Source organism: Talpa occidentalis, unplaced genomic scaffold (genome assembly GCF_014898055.3).
Source record: "Talpa occidentalis isolate TD23 unplaced genomic scaffold, MPIMG_talOcc4v2.1 talOcc4.9, whole genome shotgun sequence".
NCBI lineage: Eukaryota > Metazoa > Chordata > Mammalia > Eulipotyphla > Talpidae > Talpa > Talpa occidentalis.
In genome coordinates, this window is record NW_023605305.1 from 60,340,031 (window position 1) to 60,357,605 (window position 17,575).

A 17,575-nucleotide genomic window follows, 5' to 3' on the forward strand; every position below is an offset into this window, starting at 1 on the left:
CCTGGTAGAGGACGTGCTGGGTAGAGACCTCCTCATCGCTCCCGGACTCATGCTGTAGTATGAAGAACTTTCCAAATCTGACAGAGAAAAATTGGGGCCAGTTCCTGCCGCTATTGGTGCTAGAATAATAATAAAAAAAAGAAACATCAGTTAATTGCTGTGAATAAAAGATGAATGAGAGCCTATGTCAGTGTGGCATTTCACACATCTTTTTTTGAATTTATATGGTAAGCTTTTTCAAAATAATCAATATGAACTTGGACCTCAAAAAGAATTTTGACAATAAAAACAGTCTGTACCAGGAAGATATATATATTTTTAATGTACCGCTTCTCTTTTACTAGTAAGTTGTCACCAAGGCTGAAACATTCCTGGATGGTTTTAACAAAATATACCTCTGATTTGGTCTTAAAATAGGACATGTTCTGGCCTTAAACTTTTCTTGAATGACCAATCAAAACACTCCCTGGGTTTATTCAGTTTTGTCTGGTCCTGATAGCTACCTTCGACTCATCTGTATTTTGGAATCTTCAACTGCAAATTCATCATCCTTAGCTAAGCATTCCCAGCTTCTTGTGATGAGATGTGTGTGATTTATCCTTATTCTGAATCACCTTAGCACGCTGAAGGTACCTTTACTTAAAGATTTGTCTCCCATCTTCTAAGATAAGGCAGGATCCATCAACTATGATTTCTGAGCAATACTTTTTATAAATAAAGTTTTATTGGAGCATAGTCTCACCCTTACATAACTCTATAAGTACTGTCTCTGCATCCACACTGCGAGAGCAACATAACTCATTTAAATACTGTTGCTGCATCCACACCTGCAACAACAAAGACTAGTAGCTGTAAGAGACCACGTGGTTCACAAAGCAGAAACATTTATATCAAAAAATCTGTTGACCTCTGAGTTAAGAGGGTATGAAGAATAATTTTGATTTCATGTGATTTTCAGAGCTGATCCTTCTGCGAATCGTGAGTCCCTGTATATTTTATGTCCTGGAACCTTGTTCATAGTAATAGTTTAATGAACACTTTCAAATGGATTAATAACATCTAACAATCTAAAACAATTAAAAATTAGTGGTGTGACTATATGGATACAAATCTCTTTTTGAGAGTTATGCAAAAGTAGGAGCAATAGATGTATATATTATCATATTTAGGTATTGGTTTGAGAGTTAAACCCATATAACTGGATATATAAATAAATTAAATAGGTGCTAATATCCATAAGAAGACAGGATAATTAGGAATTATCATGAACAAGGGACTTTCATTCTTTCAACAAATGATTACTGAGTCTGCTATTGCCAAGCACTGTGCTGGATAAGGAAGGCACTGAGATGAAAGACTTGGTTCCTGCTCTGAAACAGCTCTAGAGGAAAAGGCTGACGGGCTAAATCAATATAGTCTGATAAGTCCTTTGGTAGAGTAATTCCTAAATTGTTAGGGCTGTATAGAAGTGGGTATCTAACCCAGCTGGGGGATAAGGAGTCCAAGGGAGTGAAAGGGTCTCAGAAAATGTGATGATTGGGAAGAATGTTAAAAGGAACTATCCAACTGAGAGGCCCAGAGGCTTTCCATGCAGAGGGGACAGCATTTATAAGAATAAGAGAATATAAAATGTATACTGGATTTCTGACTATGTGGTATAAGAAAATATACATGGGAAAGAGGGGAAGGTTAAGATCAGGTCATAAAGGTTCTGGTAGGTTTCTTTGAGAAACATGAATTTGAATTGAGCAGATTCCCAAGTTTATAAGTATCACAGCACTGACCACACTCCACTGTAATTGCGGACTGCTAGGGTTGTAATGCCAGCATCTTCTATAATCCCTGACAACAGGAAGCAATAGGGAAGCACTGGTAAAATGGAGTTGACTGCCGGTCAAAAGAGACTCAACAAGGCATGAGAACACTACCACTGTCATTTGCATGTATAAGCTAGAAGCATTCCTTTGTGGTGAGGGCAGGTACGGAAGAATGGCAGGCTTAAGAATATAATCAGCAAAACCATAAAGGTCAGTGGAATTATTTAACTAGGATAAGATGGGGATGTGGTCTAAACTCAAGGACAGGAAAGGAGGTGACTGACATAACTTATCTAGGAGTTAGAATCAAGAAAATGAGTTAACCTCTTGAGTATGGTAAAATAATGGAAAACAAGGAGTGTGGGGTGTTTCCCAGGAGTGTTGCTGGGAAACTGGGTGAATTGTGGTGCCTTAATAAAATGATGCAATCAAGAAAAGGTATGAGAGGGATACAGCAATTTCTAAGAATAAACAGTTATTTGATTAATGGCAATGGTTAAACTCTAATCATACCTGCCACTGTATAAAATAGTCACTGCTAAGAAATGGAAAATTCTTAAACTCACATATACTTGCTGAAATTCAAATACATCTCTGAATGACAGGCCCTAATGGAGGAAGGGTCTTTAGTTCAAAAACAAATGGGTAGTCTCGACAATAAGTGTAAACAGAGCTCTTATGAATAATTGTGCTAGTCATTCCCTAATTTTTTAATATCAAATTTATTTTATTCCATAATATTTTATCTTAGAACTAGGCTATGGAGGAGGAAAGAGATTAGTCATTCATGGACCCCATCATCCAGCCTAGCAACCTGGCAAAACGGCTTATTGTTTGTTCCTGGAGCTCAGAGATTCACACGTCTCATTAACTAAAGAAGAAAGATAGGGTTGACCAGCATCAGGGGTCTGGATTTAGATTTTCTTTACAAATTTCAAGGTGGAGTTGCAGCCTCAACCAACCAGATAGGGCAGTGGCTTCATTTTTGAGCATGGGAGAGACTGCATGAGCCACATTCCCTCACTCTTGGAAAGAAGATGGAGCATAATGGGAGTGAGATGGACCTCACTGGCCTGAGAGGGAAAGTCTGGACCCTTTACCTAGTGATAAGCAAGTAGATGTACTATTATCTGACACTTCAAAAAATTACACCCTGGAAAATTATTTTTTTTTCTCTTTTTATATTCCCCATACAATTGCAACCCCCTTATTTTGACCACAATGCCTCCTTTCCCCACCCCCACCCCCATAGTGTGTCTCTGGCTCATAGTTGTTTGTTGATTTTGATTTTTTTCTTTCTTACAGTTATTCTTTTTCCTGGTCCCTTATTTAAGTTTTCTAGATTCCTGCTATGAGTGAGACCATCCGGTATTTTTCTTTTTCTTTCTGGCTTATTTCGCTGAGCATGATCCCTTCCAGCTCCATCCATGTTGCTGCAAATTGCATGTGTTTATCTTTTTTTGATTGCTGAGTAATATTCCATGGTGTATATGTACCACATCTTCTTGATCCAGTCATCTATTTTTGGGCATTTGGGTTGTTTCCAAAGCTTAGCTATTGTAAATAGTGCTGCTATAAACATAGGGGTGCAGGTGCCCTTTGGAATTAATGTTTCTGTGTCCTTTGGGTAAATACTCAGGAGCGGAATTGCTGGATCATATGGAAGCTCTATGTTTAGTAGGTCAAAAAATCTCCACACAGCTCTCCATAGTGGTTGGACCAGTTTACACTCCCACCAGCAGTTGGCGAGGATGTGGAGAAAAAGGAACTCTCCTGGAAAATGATTTTTTATCTTGATTATCTTTTAAAAATATCAACAGAGCCAGACCAGGTGAAGGAAGGAAAATATATGTATCAAGATGGTGTGCCCAACTCTCAGAGAGATTTAAAAAATAATTAAGTCCACAGAAATATCTTGCCCATGTATTTATTTCCCATTGAGTGACTCAGTACACTGGCATCATCACCTAGTAAATGTTATCAGGTGAACTGACAGTATTGTATCTCACTTTCCAAAGTGTCTATTAGACTTCTGATGAGTAACTTTAGAGCTTTGGTGAACTGGCTATGTGTGTCTTGAATTTTAAATTATGGCATTTTTGAAATGAAAATGGGTGTCACAACCTGGGTTAAAAATTCTGATAATGCACAGACCTAAGCTCTGGCTTCTCCATGAGTCTTGTAAGGAAACATTCCCCAGCACAGCATGTGTGCATATATCATATGGATGATCAGCTTATTGGAATGGACTTGATGCAGTGATACATGTGACAGCCCAAGAGAAGCCTCACGTCTGAGAGTAGGGGAGGGGGGTCATCAGGGTGCATGCACTGGCTTGGGTATTCTCAGGGCCTCCAAACTGGAGAACAGAAAGAGCCTTTGACAGGTAACTGAGAACTCAAAAGGTGGGCTGTAACTGCTTTTCTGAGTACCTATGAAACCATGTTTTGATAAGCATGGTAGTATATCTAACTTTATTACAGAGTGATTTTATGAAAGTACATTTCTACACGAGCACTATACTCTGGAATGAGGTTAAATAATTTGCCCTGCATTATAGAAAGGCAAGGAAGAGGGGGATCCAGGATTAAAATAAAAAGGTGTTTGGTCTTGAAATCTATGCTTTTTCTACCATAGCACCTGGCTCTTGCATACAATATTACCTTCAACTTGATGATATAAAGGTATAGAGTGTCTTTGTCCTGACCAAGTTTATAAAGTGGAATGATGAAATAATACCTGAATATCTAATGCAGTGCTGGATGTGTTAAAACTCATAGAAGAAATGCTAAGAATGTGCTAGGAAAGTTCAAAGGAGTGATAGATTATACTGGCTTGTGAGTCAGAAAAAAAGGTTTGATTTCAGGAAGAGTTGGCACTTAAACTAAGCCTTCAGGATGGTTAGGATTTAAAAAAGCAAAGATGAGATAAGAGGGGTTTCCGGTCAAATGACAAAGCGTGTGTATAAGTTTGGAGGTAGGAAGTAAAGCGAGTGATTTGTGGGATTCATGATCATTTACAAGTAGGGAAAGGATAAGATAACTGAGGAATGCTAATACAACAACAGCATGCAGCATTCACAAAAGGGGACTGGGACTTTGGGGGTGGTGAACTCAGTTGGAAGGTTGACTCAGGAGTCCTGGTAAGAAGGACTGGAGGTCTAAACTAAGTGTCAACAAAGAAAATAGTATTTCCACATTGGAGGTCTGTCACCTCTTTCGGGCTACTAAACAGGGAGAGAAGACATCTTTCCAACTGTAGTGTGAAATAGTACAAAAAAGCAGGAGATCAAAGTATTTAAAAAAATACAGAAAGTCAATAAGCTGAATATAACACAATGAATTTCTTCGTTCATAATAGTAATAAATTCTTTTTGCAAATTAGGGAAATAATAGTTGTCAGGGGCTACATGCCCAATGTCTGCTCAGAATGTCATGTTGGGCTTCTGAAGCTAAACACTAACTGCCTTCCGGTGTGTTACAGAGATTGCACAGCCACTGCCGCCAAGTGTGGAATGCTAAGGAAGGACTGTACCAACACCAACCACAACACTTCCGGCCTGTTCCACATATTGTGAAACCTGATTTTGCTCCATTTGTACCTGACTATAGGCTTTCTCCTTTATTTGTTATCTCACACATGACATTTTCCCTCCAAATCAATTGAGTGCTTTTTTTGACCACTGTACAGGCAGACATTCCAGAACAAGGAAAAGTCCTGGGGCTCAGAGAGTATCTGAAGTCCCAGCCAGGACAACAGCCATTTGTGTGACATGGATACATCATTTAAACTCTTTGGACCTCATAATTCTAAAAACAATTACGATAAAAATGAAAAATCAGCACCAATACCATCCAACACTACTAAGGTCATGGACATGACCATGACAATAAAAGGACTGACATTTATCAAGCACTGTTTATGCTGGACTAAGAGCACTAAGCACATCATCCCTTTAATTCCTCCCACCACTAGGAGCTGAGGCAGGAAGAGGTTAAGTAAGTTTCCTAGGTCAAGAAGTCACAGGGTACACCAGCTGACCTTTAACCCCATAGCTCCTACAGCCTCCTCTATATTCCTGGCAGTTTATCATAGTTGTTTATACACAGTTGATGACCAATAAACATGCCTCAAATTAAGAAGTGTAAATAATGACCCTCTCGGGCCTCTCTGGGGTGCATGGGATTAAGTCTCAGCACTATGAAGCTATCAGCAGCCACTGCAGCATGAGTTTGATCCCTCGTCAGGGAGTGGACCCACATGGCACAGCAGACCTATCTTGTCTCACCCACTGCTCCCCTCAGCAGTGTATTTCAGTCAGTCTGCCTGTTCTGTTCCCTACTCTGACTCTGGTGAATCCTCTCACCCCAAACCTCTGGCCTACACCCCAGCTCTCATATACATAAATAAATAAAATAAATCTTAAAAAAAAAATGACCCTCTCCACTTGCTCCCTAATTTTTAAGCAACAAAAACGAAATTTAGAAATATATAAGTAAACAATTCTTATGTATGAAAGTTGCCCCTCAACTTTCTTAAGCAGTATTGCAATAACTCTTACCTGAAGTATTTGTAGATGGTCCATTGAGGAATTTTTTTGAAAAGGTTAACTTTTGGGAATTGTCTTTTCAGATGTTATCTCTAAGTCATTCCCCAACCCCCCTAGCCCCCAACAACCCTTCTTTCCTGTCATGAGTAGAAAGGAGTCTTTGTGTCATTTCTTAATAAATGGTCTGCTATTAAGGAATCATTATAGTAATGTGGGCTATTGGAAGAAAGGGGTTACTTTAGTAGCCAACCCTCTTAATGACCTGCTCTTCTGTACACATTAGTAGTTGGATAAGGTTGTGGTTATTGAACTTCTGCCATCCACCAGAGACAATCTGCTCAGGCTTGCATTGTTAGAGAGAGGATGATGGAAAAAAAAAAATCCATCCAAATTTTCAAGCTACTCTGCCTGCGAGATGACAGTGCACTGAGTTTACAACTTGTTCAACAGGAATCAGCAGGGAGCATTAACTAAATGACTAGTGTGGCCAGCCTATTGCTAATGGCACATATCCTCCATAGAGGCTGCATTCAACGGAATTCAACAAATATTTATGGAGCACTTTTAATGTGCCAGAGGTTGTTCCAGATACTTGAGAAACATCAATGGACAAGATATATAAAAACCCCTGCCCTCATGGGGCTTACATTTTAGGGCATAAGATCATAACTGTTCCTTTCTCAAATTTGTTTTGCAAGTAAAGAGTATGGAGTAATGGCTGATTATTCCATATTCACCACTTCTCCCCCCCAAAATGACTATCAGGGTTTAGCATTCAATTTCTAATTTACAAAATAACTATTTTTTTTTTTAAATTAGGAGGGGTCTATTTCTTTCCAGATTACATAATCTAATGTACTCACTGAGACCTTGGGAGCTTGTACTTTAAGACTGGGAGTTGGGAAGTCTAACAACAGCACAGTCTATGGGCCCAGCACAATTTAGTGTTGTTTTGCATTCTAGTGGCAAAGATTTGTAAGAAAGTCCATGTCACTGGCACAAAAGGAGTGAACATGGGAAAATACTTGTTCTTCTTTCTATCAAAGGCACAGTTGTAAAACGCACAATGCTATGAAAACTCAAGCAAATCTGGAATCATCGTTAAAGGGAATTAACTTGGAAAGTAATTTATGGCAAGAAAATTCAACTCCTTTGTTATCTTCCTTTTACCATAATATGCTTCCTGAACACTGCCTATGAGAGAGGGCTTTTAGAAAGAAAAAAAGAAAGTATAGTAAAATTAACTCATTTTATCAATTTGTGCTCTCGGCCAGAGTTTCCTGACTGTGGCTATGAGGGGCTGTAAAACTGATGAATTTGCATGGAAAAAGAAACCAGTGTAAGTAATTTGTGTAAGAGGTAACATGGACATAGACTGCTATAATTCAGACACCCTGCAGATAGCAGACTGCTGCAGTGTGAGCAGTTATGGGTTAGAAAAATGACCACACTGCAGTCAGTCTGACTTGAATGGAAATCAATCATAAAGGTACTTTCTCTGCAGCTTATACACCACAGTCTTCAGCAACTCCTTTGCCAAGCAGATTTCTGGTCTGTAAACCATGTGCTGATCTCCTTTTTCTACCCTTCTTTTCTAAAAAGCAGAACCAACTGCAGGCTAGGAGTAGGGCTTTTCAAAAAAAAAAAAAAAAAGGAATATAAAAGAAAAGAGCTGAACTAAAACGTGGGTTTCCCTCCATGTGAAAATGAACTCCCCACTATTATAAGATTTACGCAATGCTTTTCATGAAATGTAGTATTAGGTGCCAAAATCCAGCAGAATGTTTTAACCCCATCTAAGACATCTGCTAACAAACACAGAGCACCATTTTCACACATCCACGTTTCGTGGACACACGTTAAGGAATATGTGTGCATGTAATGGCAGAAGGAGTAGGAGGAGAATGGAAGAATTTTTATTTCTGAAAAAAGGTTCTCCTTTTATTAAAACAGGAACAAATCCCTGAAACCCTCTCTTCTTCCCCACTCAGAATCATGAAGATGGTTTATCTTTGATAGGTAATTGTGAGTTCATTTAGTAAATTAAGTGTATTCGGGCACTTTATTGCCGCAAAGAAAGTTCAGTCTTAGATTTTAAGAAATGTAACGTTTACTCTAGAAAGGAAGGAACTGTCTCTCACTTATTTCTGTATTTTCAGCACACAGTGTGGGATGCTTCATATATTATACAGGCAACAAATGTTTATGGAATCAAACAAAAATTATATGAACTTGTTAATAAAAATAGCTAAAAACTGGTATTTATTGAGCATTTATTATGTGTCGGGCAACATGTTTGGTGTTTTACTCAAATTATCTCATTCATCCTCACAGGATCCCTATGAAAGATGTATTAGTCCTTATTCACAAGTGAGAAAATTAGCTGTAAACTTAAACAACACGGTCAACATTGCACAGCTAATAGATGACAGAGCAGGTATTTGAACCCAGATATCTCTAGGTATCTCCCTAAAGAAATAGGTAAAGTCTTTATTTTGAATCTCCAGTTTTTCTTTCATCAGCATCACTAGGGAGATGAATTCAAGAAGATTTAAGTAGAATAATTATCACCTACCACATAACTGCAAAACTCCTATTAGATTGTCCTCTCTCTCGCTTCTTTGTTTTTACAGATCTTTCAAGTCCGAGTGTCAGCCAGAGCTTCACTGCATGATGGGATTGACACTTGGTCTGACAGGACCCACAGCGGGGTTAGCAATGCTGACTGATCTCCTGCATTAGTGGCTTCTGCCTTTGGGAATGAAATTGATTTTCTGCATTTTAGAGTATCATCTTGTCTTAGCTTTTGGTTGAGGTCAAATGTGGTACCCGTTTAGTATCTGATATAGCCCCAGCCATGGGATTATGTCTTCCCTGACAGGGGATGGCTTTGATGGCCTAAGAGGTCTTTTCACCACAATGATCTATAAATCTAGGAAGGGCTTCTAAACGTAAGCCCCTTAACCAAGAGTGCACTGGGACTATCTGACCATTAGCTATTAGAAAACCATACTCAACAGAGTTCTAACCCGACAACCTACAATTCCAGCTGTCTACAACAGTTCTCAACAATTTCCCCAATAACTTTTAAATCTTCTTCCTCCTCCATCTATTAAAACTCCTGGGTGCTAACAAGTACTCACATCAATCACATACTGGATTAACTCTGTCCCAGACTCTGACCTAATGTGTAGCTTTGCTGAATGTGGGCTTTACCAATTTTATCCTAGATACGCCTATAGAGTCACCAAGAGTCTTTTGGGTCCATAAGAGTTAGCTAGGAAAATCCATTTCAGCCAAAATATCAATATTTATGATCTTACTGCAGGGTAATATAAAACTTCTTTCAGGAATACAATACAGAATCACAGGATTTACCAGAATATAGGGTTTCTTTTGGAAATCCCTAAAATGCCCTTTAGCTCTTCAGTATTACCAATGGGATATAAATATCTGCTTTTTAAAGAACTGAGGTTTATGAGTCCAAAAGGTTTACTAAAAACTACATGGACAATAGCGCTCTTCAGCATGTTGCTGTTACTCAGAGGGACTTTTTGTGTCCACAATACAAGAGAAAGCAAAATTTTCTAACATTATAGAATTAAGGACTACTTTTTAAAACTCTGATAAAAATAACTCAAGTATGGTTAGCCATTATAAAAGTTGTTAGTTATGTCAGTGTTAAAATGAAAATTTAAAAAATCTTATTATCCATTAGCTATCCTGGTAGAGAAATTTCCAGCATGATGCAGAAGCACAGGTTCTGGCTGAAAATTGGAGGAATAAGAGTTTCCTGGTTTTCTAAAGCAAATGCATGAGATTTAATATTGATATACTATTACCCAATCAAAATTAATAACTGAAGATATCATTAGTGTGTTTTCTAAAAAAATTATTTTTAGAACATGAATTTTAAAATTGGTCCTTTTTATGTACACAAATAACACATATTTGCAACAAATATGTGGATAGTATGGTCAGATCAAGGATGAGCTCTGAACACATGGTGAAAGATCAGGATAGTCTTTGTTCATTTTTAGTCATAGCAGTTACCATTATTGTACCACAAACTATATGACAGCCCTGGACAGTCTGTCACTCAAAACACTCCCAAAAGGTACTTACTATATATCTGGCACCCTAAGTGCTTAAGGCTATGCACACAGTTTGGCATTTAATAAATATTTGTGGATTGAACATTACCTCCTTATTAGCTATGCGGAGAACATAACTACATGACTGCCCAAAGTTATACAGATAGAAACAGGCAGGGCCAGATTCCCAACGCTATATCCTGAACTATTTTATGATACCATGCAGCCATCTTGCACATAGATTTTTATGATATACTCTACATAGGAAGCAAACCAACGAATTGCCTACAAAAGACCAGAAGTAGATAAACATGAGAATAGAGCTCATGATAACAAATTAGTATATACATCAAAGTGTTATATGCTCAGCTTCTCCCTGGATCAAATCTTTATGATAAAAATGCTCACCGCCTGATAAATTTAGCAGGAGCTTCGGCTAAGAACACAGAACAAAAGCTCCCCTAAATCTTGCCATGAGGACTCTCACTGCCAGCTCTAGCCAGGCAGATTGTAGGAGTATGAATGGAAGAGACAGGATTGGGCCTTCATGCCTAGGGTTGACTGATGGATCTGCTGATGCCATAAGCTTGTTCTTGCCACAGTTCTAATTCTAGCTGACACGGTGTCATAACGCCATTACCAGGGTCTGCGTCAAACACAAGGTCTATGGAGATTTCAATCTGTAGGTAAGGGTGGGGATATCCCTCACTTTATGGTTCTTTGTTGGATGAGAAGAATAGAGTAGGAAAATCACAGAACACTTTGGTCACCCACACTGTGATCTGGGATTTAGAAGAAAGAGTAGTTTGATAAAAATTTCTGTTACTGCCAGTTCATTCCATTTGCTGCCACTTTACTGTCCAAATATTCACCTCAAATATGTCAAGAAAATTAAAAGACAAAAATTATTCAACAAAACATTCTTCTGAGCTAATTCAATTTCAGTGTTTATTTTGAATTTTTAAAAATCTTTTTTTTAATATTCATTTATTTTTATACAAGAGCTGGGGTACAGGCCAGAGATGTGGGAGGGTGAGAAGGATTCACCAGAGACAGAGCAGGGAGCAGAAAAGGAAGACAACTGAAATACACTGCAGAGGGGAGCAGCGGGTGCGACAGGAGTGGTCTGCCACACCATGTGGGAATCTCCCCAGCCAGCTGGGAATCGAACCCACACCGCAGAGGCTGCGGACATCTTCACAGCACTGCACTCAGCCCACTGTGCTAGTTGGGACACCTGCTACCTGAAGCCAGCCAGATTGATAGTTTTCTTCCTAAGATATGGCAATATTTATTATTTTCTCTCTCTCTCTGAGGGACTGATTAAAACTACAAATGAAACATTTGCAATTTTATATTCAGAATAGGGTGATTTCAATATAAAAATGAAAAAAAATATGTAGGACCATATATCACAACTATGGAGATTTTTCTTTAAAAACTGCATTTTGTGACAGGCATTAGGGATTTTTTTAAAGGGACACCCACTCTTTTGTCTGTTCCACACCATACCCCCACTCCAGAAGAAGTGCCATTGACTTCCACAGAGGGAAAATGTGTGATGTTCATTTTAAAATTACTAGTAGAGCCTGCTATTGACCATCTAATTATGCCGAGTTCCATTTATAAACATAGCTAACCACTAAGTTTATGGAGACTTTTTGTGCTGCTTTAATAGGATATTGATCGAGAGCATAGTTTGAGTGGACTGCCATTGAATTGTGTAATGGCAAACAAAAGGCAAGGTCACAGCAACTGTTCATGCGAGGGCTGCAGTCTATTTTTTATTATAATCTTTTTGTTTCTTCCTTTAATGCTCAAGCCCAAATGGTTTCTTTCCAAAGAAGTGCTTGCTTAAGAATATAACCTATTTTAAAAATTAATTTCCATGCAATGATCACAGAGATCACATTACTTAACAGAGGAGAACCAACAGGCTGCTTGGTTAGTAAAGTTTCAAACCCACTGCTTTAATAAGATCTGAAATCTGGAAACTCTATATGTCACCCCAAAGGCCTAGTCATCTGGGACCCTCTATCAATCTCCTCACAACGTCCTTCCTTGTGAGAACATTTTATCATTTTCAAGTTTAGAGTTTTTCCTATCAAAGCACTTCGTTTTCTTATTGCACCTTGAAGTTAAGTTAATTCTATCATGGGAGTTGCATGATGAGGTTAGACCATTGCCAATCATTTTGAGTAAATTGCTGGCCAGAAAAATCCAAGTTATGGGCATGAGCATTCAAAGACAGAGAACCTAGAGATTTAAAAAAGAAAACTTTAAAAATGAACTGCAATTTAAATTGGAGTAATGCTTCCTGTGTGAGCAGATAGAAAGAACACACATTTCTAAGGCAGAAAACAGCCACTAGGGTGCCACCTCATGCCAGGCTGAGGCATATGCCTGCTCCATTCACACTCTCCATTGACAAACAACTCGGGAATCCTGTAGCCACCCAGCAGCCCAGCTTTGTGGAAGAGCCAGGACAATTCAGCTGCCGGATTTTAATAGATTCTGCAGCAGTGCAGCAGGAACCAAAAATCAGTCTGGGTAACTGAGAGTGGTTTTCACACCCAAAGATTCTAAGGCTGGCCACAGTGTACTGAGAACCCTGGCTTTTCAAAATTCCAGGGCCATGAAGTCATCCCCAGCCACGAAGTTTACTTAACCCTTGCAGCCGGCTGGGGTGTATAAACCACTGCTAGAAAATTAGAACCCGCCGAGCCAGAGTCACAATGGTCTGTGTGTGCTTGCGGTTTCCCTCTTCCCTAGCGAAGGATTTAAGGTTTCAGAGTCACTCCACCAACTTCAAGTAAAATAGTCAGCACTTTAAAAGGAAATGGGCAGAAGTAGAGGATTTTTCAGGAGGATTTTCTGGGTTCGTACCAGGAAGGATATTTGACAGCCTCAAAGCACACACTTTGAGGAAAACACAGGTACAAAATAAACAAGGGTGGGTGCTGACAGTTACCTCAGCAGCATCACTTAGCAGCTAGTAGAGGGGGCTCTCTCTGTAGCAACTTCATGGGAAAGAGACCCATTTGCAAATGCTTCTAGAAAGCTTTGTTTGAAAATGCAACATCATGTAAGAGTCATTTTAACAGATGGTTCCTGTCTCTTTCCTCACAGTATTATGCTAAAACAACTTTAGTGATTCTGAACCACATTGTTAGCACTTATAAACCCCCTCCCCCAGAGCCGAGAAGACTTCTCTCTTTCTGGCAGTGTCTAGTGGTCTGTATTTCCCCCGCCCCCTGCCCCGGAACAAAGTAATAAATAACTAGAACTTACACATGGGGGAAAGGTAGGAAGAGAACAAGTACACATTTACTTTTATGCTACAGTAGTTCGCTGGGGCTCAGAGGAACAGAACTTTCCTTTTTTGCCTTTCATGCACTCCATGTGCAAAAAAATAAATAAATAAAAGGTGGCTAGGCAGGTGGTGAAGGCGAGGGGACTTCATGGGAGACGCAGCAGGACTGCAACAGGTCTGTGCATCTGGTCCATCGGATCAGTTGAATTTAATGGCAAGCGACCTTGCTGCCTGGCCCTCACCTCTGAATGTGTGGGGCTAAGCCAGAACTTTCTCTTGAGTTTCTTTGCCGCCACCACCCTTAGTCACATGATTATAAACAACAAGCTGAGCACACAGTTATTTCTGTGAGTCCTCCTGAGGAAATCCGAAAACCTCACTCCTCTATTAAATTCAAAAGGAGGAAAATCCAAAACAGAAACTAACTGGAAACCTAAGGAAAGTAAATATTTATATCAGCAAATTTAAAACCTGAATACTTAAAGACCCACAAAAGGGAACATTTTCAAGCTAAGACACCATTAATGTGAAATTTTCAGGTCAGATGGAATTCTGGGGTTATAATTAGGCCTGACTGGGGGCACTAGGTTGAGTTGAGGAAGATAGGAGGTTAAAAAGAAACTTGCAACACTGTGGGAGAAAGATACTGGGACCAAAAAAAAAAAAAAACAACCCAGGGAAAAGGCCAAACTACGCAAAGCTGGCAGATTACTGGTGTGGGAAGCGGGTGAATGAGCAGGTGGAACACAGGTGGTTTTTCGGGAAGCAAAACTATTCTGCATGATATTATAATGATGGATACATGTCATTATACATCTGTCCAAACACACAGGATATATAACACTAAGACTGAATCCTGATGAAAACTATGGACAGGAGTTAACAATGTGTTAATATCAGCTCATTGATTATAACAAATATTCCACGATGACAAAAGAAGTTAATAAGAGGAGAAATTTTATGCTGGGAGCTGTGGGGATTTTGAAACTGTGTTAACCTAAAACTGTTCTGAAAAAAAAAAAAAAGTCTAGTAATTTAAAAAAAATCATACCTGAAAATAAACGCAAGAAAAAATTTTAATTAATGGTGTTACTTGTGTAGGTTTACATGGATATAATTTTAATCTTTTAAAAATATATACTCATAAATAAGGTAAATGTTTATCAAGCCTAACATGGAATGGTTAATTCAATAAAAGCACAGAATCTTTGGATTCTGCTCAATTCTATCAAGCAGTTACAGGAGAGATAATGACAGAAATGTCTGCAGTCAGCTAGCTGAGGACAGCAAAGTAAAAAGAACAAGTTTCTTAACTTCTGAGTATTGTGGTCTCTTTCATCTGTAAATAGGACAATAGCAGCAAGCGCAGAGGACTGAGTGAGATCGCGTTCACAAAGAGCCCAGCACAAAGCCTCGTACTTGCTCTATCAATGTTCGGCCGCTATGATTTTTCATATTAGTGTTGCTTCATGCTCCTAATAGGGCTAACATCATGCATTTAATTAACTTATGTGCTAGTTAGTTTATTTCTATTTGAAGGATGTAAAATCATCTGAGCCCCAGTGATCTGCAAAATGTAGCCATTGGGCCTCTAAAATGGATGCCCAGCTTCTTTGGCCTGTGGCTTGAGTGTTAAGTCTTCTCGAAAGGTGTGCGGGTGAGGAAACGTGAGCTGGGAGATGCTTACCCCAGCAGCCAAGGCAATCTTGTGACTTATACCCTGACAAACCTGGATTAAAGATCCACAAGAGGGAGGAGGCTCTGGATGGCAGTCTGGCCTGAAGCCATGATTAAGCTGACACAGCCGAGTCCCACTCTTGCCAAACAGTTTCAGTCAGCAAGAGGCCATGTGTGAGTGAGTCCTAGAGCGATTACACAGCAGTGTGTGGAATCGCAACGCGTTCAAGAGTCGAAGGACGTGCATGATGCCAGGCATCAGCAACACAACCCCCTAAATGGGGACAGGAAGCAAAGCCAGGTCCCTCTGCAAATTCAATCTGTGGTCTGGCCATCCCCTCTGGCTGTCTTGAAGGCAGGTTTAGAATTCACTTGGCAACCATGCTATTAGAGACTGGATGGAGGGCTATTCAAGCTTGGAACTGAGAAGCCTTGGGATATAAGAACTTAAAGGGACATACAGAAAGAGCAAGGAGGACAAGATTCTAAAGATGGTTCTGAGCAATGTGGGCCAACCTCAGGCCTCAGGCACTGATGATACTGAAGACTAAATGTAAACATGATGGCAGTCAGGGTAGAATAAAAAAATCTACTGCTCCATAAAGTTAAAGGGATTTTCTTTTCACTATTTAAGGCTATATTTAGATCCTATTAAGGCTCAGTATCTGTACATTCCTGTAATGCCTCTGTGACAGTTATACTCAGATATATACACTCTGTATTACCATTAAAATTGTAAGCAAAATGTGGAATAGCGATTTTTTTAATAAAAAATATACAAATGCATTATTTGTCCACGGCAAATCACTGGCTTGTGAACTGTGCTTAGGCAGCATATATCCTCCAAGTAATATGGCACGCCAGTCTCTACTTCACACTGTTGTTACCTCAGTACATTCTTAATATGACAAGTCACAACCTGCTGCTTCTAATGCCCCATTTGTTAGGGTTCCAATGCCCTTGCACCAGAATATCCCGGCAAAACTAAAGGTCCCCTACTCCCAGAATTCTGTCACACACAGTTACTTATTGTCTTGTTCTTTTTTCCTATCGAGCTTTACACTGTAGATTTCTTCAAGTCCCCTTGGGTCAGTCTAAGTGTATGGGTTATAGCATTCCACAGACTTAGCTTAACCACTGACCACTGTTTGCTTTCGGTAAACGCCACTAATTTAACTCACTTGTAAAAATGAGAGTAATTTTTTATCTGACAAATTTATTATCAGCATTATTTTGTATAACATACATGAAAACCTAGCCGGGTGCCTGGCAGATAGTGAATGCTCAACAGTTCCGAGAGTCTCTATCACTCTATCTCTACATCATCTGCTCCACCTCCTAACTTTCTGGATTCTTAAGAGATTTCCAGACTGAAGAAGTAAAACAGATAAAATGTGGTCCTCTGAGATCAGGATGACCGACTTGCTTGACCGGACATCTTGTCATGAGATTGACTGGCTCACTGGGTCAATCTTGCAAGACTATAAAGCAGTGAATGGGGGTATGAACTTGAAATGAAAATGTTTATTTTTACTCCACCTCATTCCACAAAGGATCTGATGCAGTTTGAAACCAATGTTAACAAAGTAACTTTTATCTACAAGTGGTATTTTGAAGTACCAGGGGAATAAAAAATAAAATTTTAATATTTGGTGTTTTTTTCCTTTCATTATTAGGAAATGGTACACCTTAGTTGTTGCAGCTATGCTTTTAAATAAAAACAAAGAGGTGTTTTCGGGAGTGGCAACAGTTTGTGAGTGTGTGTGTTTGTGTGTGTATATGCATGAGTTTGTGTGTGTGTGCACATGAGAGAGAATATGAATGAGACTCCTATACCTTCTCCTTGGACTATCTGGATTATGTCATAGCAAAAATACAATCAATTACCTTTGATCAATGTAACAGGGTGGTGACAGGTACTCTTAATTCACTGTTGTTGGTAATTATTGACAAGCCAGTAATGATCATGCTCTACTGTGTCACTCATGTTAAGGGCATTAGCATTTTTTAAAGGTCAGAAACAATTTCTGTTAAAATGCAGAATTTCTTAGAAATCAGGGAAGCCCTTGAAGCCTTTTTTTTTTTTTTTACCAGTTCACACTATAAACTATGGACTATATGAGAG

At 39.2% G+C, this 17,575-nt stretch overlaps 1 protein-coding gene across 4 annotated transcripts in view; it reads right to left on the reverse strand.

The window, feature by feature from the left end:
• The window catches only part of NFIA (nuclear factor I A), a 365,327-nt gene that overhangs the window by 110,929 nt on the left and 236,823 nt on the right, over positions 1–17,575 (reverse strand). For all 4 annotated transcript variants that reach the window (XM_054691349.1, XM_037498442.2, XM_037498444.2 and 1 more), the window contains exon 5: positions 2–119. In XM_054691349.1, coding sequence (XP_054547324.1) covers positions 2–119 — 118 coding nt within the window. The remainder of the gene's footprint in view (position 1; positions 120–17,575) is intronic.